A 14,030-nucleotide genomic window follows, 5' to 3' on the forward strand; every position below is an offset into this window, starting at 1 on the left:
GTTTGAAAAAAAATTTTTAAAAAACCCACCACTAAATTTAGGACTGAAATTATAAGGGACCCAAAATAACCATTTGGAAGTTAAGAATCTCAGAGGTCTAAATAATAATGAATAGAACATGTCTTTTAAAGTGTGTTGGAGCTGGTTTGCAGCTGTATTACTCCAGTTTTCCGCTGATACAATTCCTGTGAAATCAAGTCAACTAAGTTTCACCTGCCTAGCAGTGAAGCAACTAAGTGGTAAATCAGAAGCAGGGGTTTTAACCCTGGTGTGTCTTCTGAACACTTCAAGCATAAGAGCAAATGATGAGGCTTGAAGCCAAATAAAAGGTTATCAATCATTCAGTGCTGAGGCATGCAAACAACACTACTGGGGCTGGTGTTTATTGGTGCTCTTAAAACATGTTTAAAATTAGAAACATAGGCCAAAATATAGTCTCATTCCATGGAACTGCTCCAGATTTACAATAGTGGCGTGTACATATTCAGTCCAGGTTTACATCAAGATCATTTAAGGACTAATCCAAAAGTCACTGAAATCAATGGAAAAACTTTCAGTAGATTCAAGAGGCCTTGGATCAAATCCTACCAGAAGTATTTGGCTCAATGACATTGCAAGGTTTCATACTTATTTTTTTTCCTTAATGGCCCTTGTAGAGCAAATTTGTTCAGTCAGGAAATCAAAGCACACTGCCATGCCAGTCACAAAAGCTCAATCTCTTTTCTCAAAACAAGTCCATATTCTTTCTACTCCATTACACTGCCGCAAGAAAATCTGGCATGAAGGAAGGTGATCATTTTGGCTATTCATGACTCACAGCAGAAAGCAGCTTTTCTTTTATCCTCTTACAGTGAGTTATAATAACTTGTAAATCTTGATTTTTTTTTACTGAGCAAGACATATTTCACCATGAGAAATGCACCAGTATTGACACATTTAGCATCCATTAAGGCATTATTTTTATGAAATTATTTTCTAGCTCATAACCACGATACAAAAGGTGCAGAGAAGCCTTTAGAAATCAAATGTAAAAGCATAAGTAAACAAACAAGGTGTGCTACCTAAGATGCTAGGAACAGAATTCTATCATCACTTCTGCACAACTGCCAAAAAAAGCTGAGTAGACATTACACATGAATAACTGGAGGCAAAATTTGACTATAAAATCAGTAAAAGGATCAAATTTCAAAATATAAGATCTACCATATCAAAGGAGATCAGCGGACACTACATGCAGGTGTTCTGCTTCTGCTGGTGACCAGCTCTACTGGATGCTTCAGGGGAAGAGACATATTATGCAGCTATTGAACAAGGACGGTTAAAAAAAGTTTTCCTCAAATATCTTGTTGGCTTGTATCTGATGTCTAAGGTGTTACAGCCTTATGTTCCTCCATTTATCTGCTCTTATATAAGCGGATATTATCTTACATAAACAACTACCTTTTCTTTAATTCTTCTACTAAAATAATAACCCTAGTGTTATTTTGTAGATTAGTTAGAAATCAATTTGAAACCACACAACAAAACAAAACTTTACCTAGTTTTCAAATAGTTGCTTTTCTGATTCATCAAATATTCTCTTGTTCTTCTATTCTGAAGGGATAAATAGGGGCCTTGGTTCCCTCTGGTCCATGATTTCATATAATCTTCACTTACAGGCTCCACTTAAGACTCCTCTTGAAGAATCAAATTATTTCACCTCTATGTGGCCCAAATGACACACAGGTCTCCAAAAATGCTAACTGTAGTTAAAAGTATAGTTTTGCAAAAAGATGCTTTAAGTTGTCACTGTTTCAGACTGGCTAGCCCTGCCAAGACACAAGTACGAGTGTGTGCATGTGCTGAAAGCTAGCTTTACATTGACATTCCTCAAAATTTCCAAAATAGGGGTCATAGCTGAACTACCTTTGTGCTCCAACAACACTCAAGAACATTACAATCTCTTCAAGAGCATTATGGCCTACTACAGTTTAAAGCCAGCTGAATTGTACAGGAATTCAAAAAAGGCACACAGCCATTTTTGTCCCTTCTTTTCAGGACCAGTGCCAATGAGCAGAGATCTAAGGATCAGGGCCATACTTTGGCATAGGCTTCACAGCTGGCATGTAAATAATTTTAAATCATCAATCTCATTACTCCAGCTCTGAATTTTCATTCCAGGATCTAATTTGATTGCTTTCAGTGCTCAGTATTGTAGAAATAAAAACAGGAAAAGCTTATGGTGCTTTCTAATCTATTCTGATAGAGCAGGGCTCTTTCTTAATACATATACTTGTCTTCTTTCAGAAGTCCTGTTTTAAATCAGTCATGCACTTTGGCTAACATTCTTCTCCTTTGGGGACTTCTTCCTAAAGAAACACATCTCTAAGGTAGGAAATCTTCCCTGCTTTGCAGGAGAGGTAACTTACTGCTGCCATGGAATTGATGCGGTCAATGTAGTAATCTGGCCAGCTGGTAGCAAGCTTATTAGGATCTTCTTGTTCCTGAAACAGAAAGTTAAACAAGGTTACAAAAGAAGCCTTTACAGGATGAAATGCCACTGTAGAATCACCTGGGATTCTTCACTGCGCTGTTCTTTATTGTGGTATCTCCCCTCATATTCTTGTATAATGCACATAGATGTGTGGCATTTATTACAAACACTTCTGAAAGTGTAATGTTAGCACTGTCACCATGGTGTGTCAGATAAAAAGAATCTCCTTCAGCTAAGGTTATTAAACACAGAATAATAAAGTTTGATGGAGACACAGTTGTCTTTGGCATCTAAGCAGTAAACCTCAGTCCCTTAAACATACTATGTTTGCAGGTAGAAGGATAGCCCATTTACAGATAACAGGTTTACATTTTGTAGCTTTATATCGACAGATCTTATAAATTACTTTGCCTGTCAGTGTTTAAAAGCCATTTGGAGAATGCCCTTAATAACATGCTTTAGCTTTTGGTCAGCCCTGAAGTGGTCAGGCATTTGGACTAGATGAGCATTGTAGGTCCCTTCCAACTGAAATATTCTATTCTATTCTATTCTATTCTATTCTATTCTATTCTATTCTATTCTATTCTATTCTATTCTATTCTATTCTATTCTATTCTATTCTATTCTAAAAAGTTAAGCACAACCTCAGAACATCCGAAGGAACAGAACGGCATCCCCTCAATTACAGTAGGAGCAGTATTAACCCTTCTATCCCTACCTCCCAAATAATCCACCTGAAATCATCTTCACTAGACTAAGCTCAATCAAGCTCAACTTCTAAAAGAAGACCTACCCCTACTCAGGAACCAATTTTTTCTTGTTCCTTGGCTGCTCAATGGAAATGAGATTTCATTCTAATGTGTCTATTTATTTCTAGATAGGTGTAACAGTCACTGGCAAAATGAGGATTGGTTTCTAGGGTCCTAATCTCCCATTATAAACTGCAAATAACTCATATTAAGACTTCTAGCATATGATAAGAGATTGAACCACTTGACTCATGCTAAGGATGTCCAAAGATGTATGAAGACTGTGTGGATCTCATCAATGTTGTCTGTGTATGAATGCTTAGTCATACTAGAAAAGTTACTCTGGAAGACATACAGAACAATATCAAATGTGTAGGTTTATCAGAGTACCTCAGCTATTCCAGAACTGTTTGGTTTAGAGATGAGAAATAGCTCTACATGCTCCCTGCTGAGCCACATTCAGAAAATACCTTGCTACCTGACAAGCTCCTGCCAGCCTACATACCAACACATGGCAACAATTCTGCACAAATCAAACTCTTCGTATTTGGAACTAAAAACAAAATCACAACTGAGACTTGGATCTTTCCTTCCCCTCTCTTCATTCCACTGGTCTTTCAACATGTAAATTAAAGGAGTATCATTCATTCACAATAACAAAACAGCTTTGTTCCCATCTAGCAAAGGACTGCAGTACAGACACATCCTAGACAGATCACAACTCTTTATTCAGCCCTTGCATCCAACTGAACAATTAAGAAGAGCAGAAGATTTAGACAGAGCATCATATAGTAGACTACCACTGTATGAAAAGTGTGGGAGGCTAGCAAAGTGGCAAGAAATACCAATTACATACACAGTTGCTATGCACCCACCACCTCATGATAATAAATGTTGCACTTAAGAACAAGGTGACCTTTCTCAAATTAAGTGAGAAGTTCTGCTGCTTTTCCTTACTTCCCTTTCCTGGCCACAATCAGCAGCAATCTGATGGACCCAAACCCATGCCAAACGGCACGTTACAGAGATATGCAACTCCCTACCAATAGCCAGTTAGAATTGCCACACCGCGTGTTATTTATTGGTAGACTGCCTTTCGCTGCTCCTTTTCTGTGCAGAATACGTAGTGGCAATCATAACTCTGACAACAGTTTCACACTCGGCAGACCTTAACCTCCCGTGCAAAAGTCAAAATATGACCTTGCCGATGGACAAATCAATTAAAGCATACAATAGATAAATACAGCATTATTTTTATAAGATAATCTTATCATCCCCAAGGAGAACAATAGAGATGGGGAGCTAATAAGTAAGGTCATTCTGCAGGGAACCAGGTTGAGTCACCAGTCTGAAGAGCAAGGTGTGCTCATATGCCCTTCCGAAATTTTTCCTCTGCATAGAATTATGAAAGTGCAAGTGACAGCTGTAATTGTTTGCAGAGTGCACGTGACAAGAACATTGTCAGAACACGGAATACGTACGTGCCCTATACTTCTGCCTCCATTCTGAACTCCAAGTAAAGATACAAACACACATAAATTAAGGACTGCCTGGATCCGTCCTTTATATCCCTGTCCTGGTTTCAGCTGGGATAGAGTTAATTTTCGTCTTGGTAGCCGGTATGGGGCTGTGTTTTGGGTTTAGGATGAGAACAATGTCGATGATACACCGATGCTTTGGTTCTTGCTAAGTAGTGCTAAGCTGTTGCTAAATAGGTGCTAAGTGGTGCTTACACTGGTCAAGGACTTCTCAGCTTCCCATGCTCTGCTGGGTGCACAAGAAGCTGGGAGGGGGCACAGCCGGGGGTGGGGGTGGGGTGCTGACCCAAACTGGCCCAAGGGCTATTCCATACCATGTGACGTCATGCTCAGTATATAAGCTGGGGGAGGAAGAAGGAAGGGGGGGACATTGGGTATGATGGCGTTTGTCTTCCCAAGTAACCGTTACGCGTGATGGAGCCCTGCTTTCCTGGGGATGGCTGAACGCCTGCCTGCCCATGGTGCACGGTTTTTTTGCTTTGCTTATTTAACTGTTCTAATTTATTTTACTTCAATTATTAAACTGTTCTTATCTCAACCCACGAGTTTTCTCCCTTTTACCCTTCTGATTCTCTCCCCCATCGCACTGGGGGGGAGTGAGCGAGCGGCTGCGTGGTGCTTAGTTGCTGGCTGGGGTTAAACCACGACAATCCCAAAATAAGCTACAATACTTTTTATCCTTAAAATTCTTTAGGGAGAAAAAAAAAAAAGTATAAATGCTGGAATGCCACAACCAACCTTTCTAGATGTCTAGTTGAGACAGGCAGGCTGAAGAGCATCAGGATAGATACACTAAACAAATCAGAATTGCCCACCTGAACCCAAACCATTAGAAATTTCACAATCAGAACCAAGGATAAGACGACTCTGATCCCCTAAAGTACATCTGTATATTTGGTTAGCTTGGCAAATGAAATAAGGTTCTTCGTGTATCCTGCTTTTGACTATTCTCCATCCACTACAAATTGATCTGAACTCCGAGTCTGTAAGTCTTATGTTTTGGTTTTGTTTTTAAATAGAATTGAGAGAAAATGGGTCTCAGTGGAACACAGCAAATGTAAGCTTTTTTTCTGAACTGAAGCCCAGACTGAAGCTGTACCTTGGTGAGGTTAAAAAAGTTTTAGCAGGTACTCCACTATGCAATCCCCACTTTCTGAAGTTGTTTCGGCCCAGAAGCATATTAAGCAGAAAAGTCCTCCTAATTTCAGTCTTCTTCCACGCTCCCTGTTCAGACCAGAATTGTATGGCTGTCAACGTGTGTTCTACTTCACTAGAATTAATGTGATTATGTACTTACAACCTGGCACTCTATTTCCATTACGAAGCCCCAGAAAGCTACTTATACTTGGGATGAACATACAGAATTTTATCCAGCCCCATGAAATCACAGTGTTATTTATAGCAATCACCTGGGCAACATTTTCGGGAGAGACAAGTTTACACGTGTAGCATCAGAGCCATTGGAAAAAAAACATTTCTTTGCCCAAATTATGCGAGTTCTGCCCATGGTAAGAAATTGCTGTACTATGTTTCCTCTCAGAGAGGGGAAGATAAGATGAAAATGGAAAGCAGTTCAGGGTGTGGGGTGTGTGTATGCGTGTGGGGGGCAACAACAGGGTCCTGGTGTTTTTTGTCTGTTTTGGTTTTAATGTCTTCAGGGTTTTGACTCTCAAATAAGACCTCAGAGAAAACTGCAAGGCAACTTGATGATAATGGCAAAACCCTTCCTTTGCTCCAGGAGACACAGAGAAGGAAAAAAACCCCAGCCAAACCAAAAAATGAGGCCCTAATATACAAAGCCACATAGGTATCAAAAGCTGGAAACAATAACCCATCTGTATAAGGGAAAACATTAGCTGAAGGAATCTATTAAAGCAAAGCCTTCTTTTAGCTCCTTGAATAGTGTAAATATTACATTAAAAAACAGACGTCAGCTTGTGGACTTTATAAGGGGCCATATCATTCTTCACTGGAGTAACAACTATGTAACTGTTGTGAAAACAGGATCTTGATACTATACAAGCCTGCAATATAGCCAAGGTATTATATAGGCTTTGACACTAATTTGGACAGGCTCCATGCCTTGGTGGAAAGTGGAACTTATGATTTCATCCCAAATAGGACTTAATGGAGTTCTGCAAATATTTGGATCATCTGAACCAATCAAAACGAAACAAAATAAAACAAAGTATTGTGTGCGTAGCTCAGCTGATCCCGAAAGCATTTTTGTGAATCCTGGGAGACCTAGTCCATTGGGCAAGCTGTTCTCTAGCGAGCAGAGACCTTTAGTGGCTGCCATGTCAGTGGGACAAGCATTTGCAATACAAAGACTGCCATCATAACAGACATAATCAAGAATTATAGACCACTGCCTTCATTGAGAGACTTTCTACAAAGAGGTACAAAACACTAGTGTTACAGAATCATGTGGAAATGCCAGATATTCATGGCTGAGTGGATCATGAAAATGAAAGACACTGTTTATATGGTGGGTCCTTCTTTCAAGATGGTTTCAGTCTTGAAAGAAACGGCACAGGGAAAGCCTGAACAGTAACTGCCTGCGCTGAAGCTCTTTTGTGGAGGGCACTGGGTTTCAGTTTCCAGTAATGACACACTGGTATTTTACTCTCCACCAAATGGACCCCAAACAACATTGAGCAGTTCTCTAGAGTGTGTCCTGAAAATCTGAGCATGTCAAAGCATTAATAAATACATCCACAAAATGAGCAACTTTACAAGGTTTCTCTCCTGCGGATGGAGACAGGAAGACACGTACGGTGACATGACAATTAAAACTCATCCAGGAAATCAGTGGCAGAGTTAGGAACAGACACTGATCTGACACTGAATCCAGTGCTCTCTTATTTCCACCATCATTTGTATTAGGTTGTTTTTATGCAATGTAGACAAATCCTAACTCCCTGGGACCAGCAGGTGCTTGGTATCCCTGAGTGTCCAACCATTACATGGACTTTGCCACTACCTGCACACACCCTGCTGTGATAAATCGCCAGTGCTGATGACTCATGAAGCCTTCTAACATGTAAATGAAAACAACACTTCCTCCTTGAACAGATGCATCAAGAAATACACCATATGTTATGGATGTCATACGACAAGCGCAGATACTATTGGGACGACATCTATTCATTGGCAACGTGACTTACTTCTCAAACCCGTCTCTTCAGAACTACAGACAGCTGACCTTACTGCTTTGCACTATTCAGAACAGAATGGGAACAAGCCATGTGGATTGCAAAATGTGGATTTAAAATCTTTCTTGGGCAAGGAACCATGATACCATTCATTGAGCTCCTCTCTATATCAATAAAAACATCGTGCAAACACAGGTGAAGAATACAAGATGAGGATACTGTAATATAAATTCCTGTTCCAGCTTGTTCACCATATCGTGTCCAGACACTGCATGCTCAAGTTTATACTTGGGTCACAAAGAATTGCATTTGCTTGCAAAAGCCACATTAAGGTTAGCGTGGTTCCTCCTCGCAACAGCCTGCATGCATCATTCTAGTACCTCACAGAGCTGAAAGATGGGTTATTTTACGTGATGTGAAGGGTCAGCATCATCACATACAGTTCAGAAAATATAAATCATGGAGTTGAAGTAATTACAACTAACACCTTTTAAGAAAAAGTGAAATATGTTATTTGTCATACTAAGTAAGTCCCTGTAGCTATTTTTGTCATATTTCCCACTAAAAGGCAATGGGAATTGGGATCCTGATTACAAATAAGTGGGCTTTTTTCAGTGAATTTTTTTTTAATGCCAGTTCACTGAAACTTTAACTTTTACACATGACTTGCATCAACTGAGATGAAAGCTTTGCCGGATAAAGATTCTCTGCTTCTGGAAGAAGCCCTCCCACACTCTTCAGAACAACAGCTTAGCTGGTAAAACGTTCATCTGAGATGTGCAGGATTCAGACTTATGTCCATGTTCTGTTTCAAAGTGAGGTGCATGACCCTTGCTCTCCACATGAATATTCTGGCCACTATAAACAAGGTAGTTTTTTTGTTTGCTTGGAAAGTGGAAGATAGTTATCACTTGTGCTTCATTTCCCACAAGTGCTACTCTTCTCCCTTCAGATGCTTTTAAAAAAGGCTCAACTTACCGCTACGTCTACAATGAATGCTGAATACAATACAATCTTGTAACACCTTTCACTCTACACTGTCAAAGTTGCTTAAAGAAATTCACATATTAGGTTTTTCAGTCTCTCTTTCAGTGAGATCAGCAGAAGCAGGGAAAATGGGATGCAGACAATCTCACAGTTCCCAGTTACACAGGAAATCTGTAGCACAGCCAAGAATCAATCCACACTGAAGTTGTACTGCACTCTCATCACTGTTCTCCCTTTTTTCCATGACTGACTACTGACTTTTCTTCACTTTAAGGACAAGTTCAGCTTTCAAAGACACATTTACGTGTTCGTTAACAGACTGTCCATCCTATTGGCTATGCCTCCGTTCACAGCAGCCAAAGTTGCATAAATAAAAAGCACTTTCATTAAAAGACAGAAAATGTGTTTGATCTGCTGTGGTATGAAATACTAATTCAGCAGTGGAGTTAAATGGATCTAAACTTTTCAGACAGTTCATGCCTCCAAAAAGCCAACCATGTCCCAAGAGATGCTAATTTTGAAACAGGACAGACCATAGGACTGAGCCATTCACTAGACAGATGTGGTCACCACTCCATTTCTCAGACTCCGTGACTAGCATTTACACAAATATTCTCAGGGTTTGGGGGAGGGAGCTACATCCAAGCCTTTTAAGCACAATTTATCCAGAGTGAGAAAAACAAACATTACTTCTCTCCCTGGAATTAAGCTATTGATGTGCAGATAATAATCCTTCTGCCACAAAAGCAGTCTAATGTATAACTTATTAAAAGGGAATATTCATTAATTACCAGCTGGAGCACGCAACTGAGGAGTTCTAATTGCCTCTCATAAAGGTCAGGTACAGCCATACATGCTTCCAGTTCTCTGGATTATGACACAGGAATATTTTACCTAACAGACCATAGGGGTTTGTTTTGTTTTGTTTTGTTTTTTAATTTTTTTTGCTTCATTTAGACTGATATCTGTCCAGCTGCCAGTAATTTGATGAACCTAATAATGACTTCTGATGCTGGTTACTAACCAGCCTTTCAAAGAAAGAATCAAAGGCTTCATAGTATTATTTATATCACAAAATGCCTTATACTGCCAAACTGTGGAACTCACTGCCACAAAATATAATGAAGCCTAAAAGCATAAAAGTGAAAAAGGGATACATTTATGAAGGATGAGGATTCCTTCTTCGAAATCTTTTTATAACACTGAGAGAACCTTCAATGCTGCTGAAATTCACCAGCCTTTAGAAATTAAAATGGACCCTACCACAGACTGAAAAACTTTCCAATAAAGTTAAATATATGCTTTGTTTTGAACTGCTTATTCCATCCATCACCTTTTTTGCTTTGCAAGCACCCATAGATATAGCAACTCTAGAAGTTGTACATTGTATACACACGATGTGTCATTTCCAACCTCATCTAACACATGAAACCACTTCAAATAAATTACTCTTAATTGGTATCAGTCTAATGGAGATGAAGGCCATGCTTTTATTTCTTATCTTCCAGAAAACATGCTAGATCCACTGCATACAGACACAGATACATAGTGTTGCACTGAAAATGGACTGGAATGCCATACCTGGCAGGCAGAAAGGTTGTTGGTGCAGTGTTACGAGCTGAAGGTAAGAATTAATTTTTTTCTGAAAAGTCAGAAGTTTCAACTGATGATTTCAATGAACTGTATAATTGTAGTGTTTAAACCAAGATTAAGTTTTACAATAACTATGTCTGGCATAAGACTCACTATAGATCACTGATGGAGAAAACCCCATTTTAAGGAACTTTAAATTATAGCAGGGTTCATAGTACACTTTTAGTTTTAAGAATCTTTCTCCTCTTCTCTTTCCTCTTCTGTTGGCTTTTTATCATTCTCCTCAATACAGACAGATGTAAGCTTGCTGCCAGCACTGACTGCATCAGCCTCCTCTTACCATTTACAGATTGTACAAGTGTGCTTGTCCCTCTTCAAACATATTTAGCCCTGCTGTAGGATGGGGATCCTACCATCATCAGGCAGATTTATGGGTATAGTGCAGTGACCAAGAGGACAACTTGTCCCTATGTTTATAGAACTACTTAAATGCACAGTTGAGGCCACACTGAATTATCCAGCACCTTCAGCCCTCAGGACAAAGCTTACTTGCCAAACTGAAGTCTCCTGGTATTACGCATTGTTTCTCCGCTGAACCTTGTCATGGAAGTCGGGCTCTTGTTGGATATGTTCTCCTGACTCTGTTGCTGCCTAAAGATCATTCTGTCCTATTAGCTGAAGTCCATACTCACGTTTAAAACCTCTTATATTCTCTGCTTTTCACAAGCCCCAAACCAATCAACTGACATTTTGCAGTTCATAAGTGTATAACCTAAATAATAAGCTGCCAAATAAGGCAATTCACGAATTCCCTGCACTTCCAATAAAGAAGTTCTCAGGAGTCTACCTTCCCTCAGCCCATTCTGTATACTTCTTTTGGAGGTGAAGGGAAATGTCCACTATGGAGGATCCTACTAGTCAGGAGGTCAGTTCATGATCATTCTAGTCAGGGGGTCTTAAGGAGAAGACAAAATGTTTCACATGGACTTAGACTGTACTCCCGAACCACAGTTCTGTCCCCACAAACCTGCGGCAAGCTTGAGGTCAGGGTCAAGGTTCTGCAGTGATTCCTCTGGCAGGTGAAGCCAACAATCTGTCACTATCCCAAGAAATCCTAAGCAGCAGCAGCGGGACATACGCTATTGTTTCATTAACATCCAAGCTCTGCATTGTCCTATTCCTTTTTACTCTGAGTTATGTAAAAGTATTGTTCGTACATTTCCATTCTGGCATTAACCCTGATCAGCCTACAGTCAACATGCTGTGGATACAGAAAGGGACTTTTTCTCACCCATCCAGCTTACCTTGTTCCCTTTCCAACAACATTGTTTTCAACTGTATCCCTACCCAGCTAGTATTTATGTCATTTGGACCATCTCCTTCCTCACTTCCTTTCCTCCTCCTCCTGGCATTCTTTAGGCAATGCGAAAAGCCACAAAAGAGCCCAGCCTGCGTAACTGAGCCTCCTGTCTGCCACATGCTCGCACTGAAAGTTTATCTTTTTGTCCTACTCTGTTTATCTCCAGCAAGAAACCACTTACAATCTTTTCTAAATAAAATGAAGTCACCTACCATTCATGGCAACCACCCTGCTTGTTGCTTGATGATGGGAATGAAATGTCACTAACTGTGCTCAAAGACACAACTATGTAGGACACACCTACCTAGGGCCAGCACAGCTACCTAGGACAAGTCCCTCTAGGAGCATGCACAGAATTTGTTAATGCCAAACTCTAAAAGGTTCCTCTTCACTGTCCCAATGCTGTGGAGAATGTGGACAACATGTCCACTGTCTGTTTTTCCAGCGACACTGCTGCTTGCTCCAGTTCACTTCTCCCTGTTTACTAAGAGGGATGACAGTTAGATGGTGAGAGTGGCCACGTACTTGCTATTTGTCTCCCTCCTTTAACCCCAGTCACTATTGAAAAACCAGTAAAGTTAGGAGCTGTTGGACAAGTGAACAAAGGGACAAATTCAGACTCAGAGACCCATGGCTTTTAAGTTGATAACCCAATATTTGAATGTATCATTTGGTTGCTTTGTCTATGTCTCCCCTTTCCATAAACTCAGGTAAAACCGTTTCCTTTCTCCCAGCCTTCATTTCTCTTGCCTATTACATCTGCAAAATGTTTGGTTGACAGGTGCTTTTCAACAGGTGACTGAATATCATGGAAGACAATGTGATTTTCACCTCGATTCAGGTGCCTAGCTGAAACTGTCACATCTGACTGAATGAAAACAACAATTCTCCAGAAGAGTAGGAGGAAATTTCTTTCTTTCTCCTCATGGCTGCCACTAGATCCTGGCAACAATTCTTTACTGTGCCTGTTTCTAAACTTTTCACTGGAAAGATAAGGAATAAGCAACTCTTCCTGCTCCGTATTCATTGGCTTTTGAAAGGCTGGTGAGCATTCAGTGAAATTTGGAATACAGAGAAGAGTGAGCCCTGGTCTGTGCCAAATCTGCTTCTCACACGCTAGAGAAATATGCTAGTTATTTACATATTCCTTGCTCTTGCTTATCTACCTGAGACTAATCTGAACGGTGAGAACTGCATTGTACACAGTATATATTATTATTATTATTATTGCATACCATCAGCAGGACTGACTCATACTTGGATTGTGGAGACCCGGAACTTTTGCAAGAGGACAGACAAGGACAGAACATAATCCAGTGGCAGCAACTAAATCACACAATCAGCATTTACACGTATTTCCCATACAGCAGAATTGGATTGCTTTATTTTTGTTCTTAAGTACAGCAAATTATATCATCTTAGTAGGATGACAGCTGGATAAATGTTTTCTTTTTTTTCCTCTCCCTTCCTTCCCCCCCCCCCCTTTTTTTTCCACAGTAGGGTCAAATCTGCTCCCACTGAGCTCTCCCAAACTCCCACAGAATGCAAGCCAAATGCAAAACACAGCATTAGGCATGATGATGACAATTTTCCAACTGTCACTGTATAAACTCAGGACTATTTTGGGCCTGATTTTTGAGAAGTGTTGAGTGCTAACTTCAACTGGGGCACTAGTAGCACACCTGAAAAATGCAGAACTGCAAGATGGACACCCAGATTCTACATACTCAGAATATCTATAGCAAATACCATGGCAAGTTCATGGAGTTTATGTCTTCAGCAGTCTGAACAAAAGAGCTGGGAGGGCATTTTCTAAGCAACAGCCAACATTTCTTGTTGGAGATAGAGAGGGAGGAAGAAACTAAAAATATTCCTTGCTGTTCCCATGGGGGGGTGGGGAAGAGAAGACTTTTCAATTATACATAAATAAATATATAATTTTAGGGCTCTGACCCAAAATAACCTCTTATACCAGGATAAATAAATGAGTCTGTAACTTTTAGCATTGCAGCATGGAAAACATAAACCAAGTAAAACGAACGATTTGGAAAAGCTTCTTATCTCCTCCTATGTCTGCTACAATGTGGTCTTTTAGGTATCACAATTCCAAGCTGTAATAATGGTATATCAGCTGAACTGTGCAAGCACTTTTGCCTCCTTGACACCAAATTCATC

At 40.0% G+C, this 14,030-nt stretch overlaps 1 protein-coding gene across 4 annotated transcripts in view; it reads right to left on the bottom strand.

The window, feature by feature from the left end:
• Positions 1-14,030, bottom strand: part of DAAM2 (dishevelled associated activator of morphogenesis 2) — a 212,857-nt gene that overhangs the window by 81,896 nt on the left and 116,931 nt on the right. For all 4 annotated transcript variants that reach the window (XM_009475067.2, XM_087775930.1, XM_087775931.1 and 1 more), the window contains one exon: positions 2,409-2,483. In XM_009475067.2, the coding sequence (XP_009473342.1) occupies positions 2,409-2,483 (75 nt within the window). The remainder of the gene's footprint in view (positions 1-2,408; positions 2,484-14,030) is intronic.

Source organism: Nipponia nippon, unplaced genomic scaffold (assembly GCF_047370975.1).
Source record: "Nipponia nippon isolate SJK-2023a ecotype South Korea unplaced genomic scaffold, ASM4737097v1 scaffold_4, whole genome shotgun sequence".
NCBI classification, from domain to species: Eukaryota; Metazoa; Chordata; class Aves; order Pelecaniformes; family Threskiornithidae; genus Nipponia; species Nipponia nippon.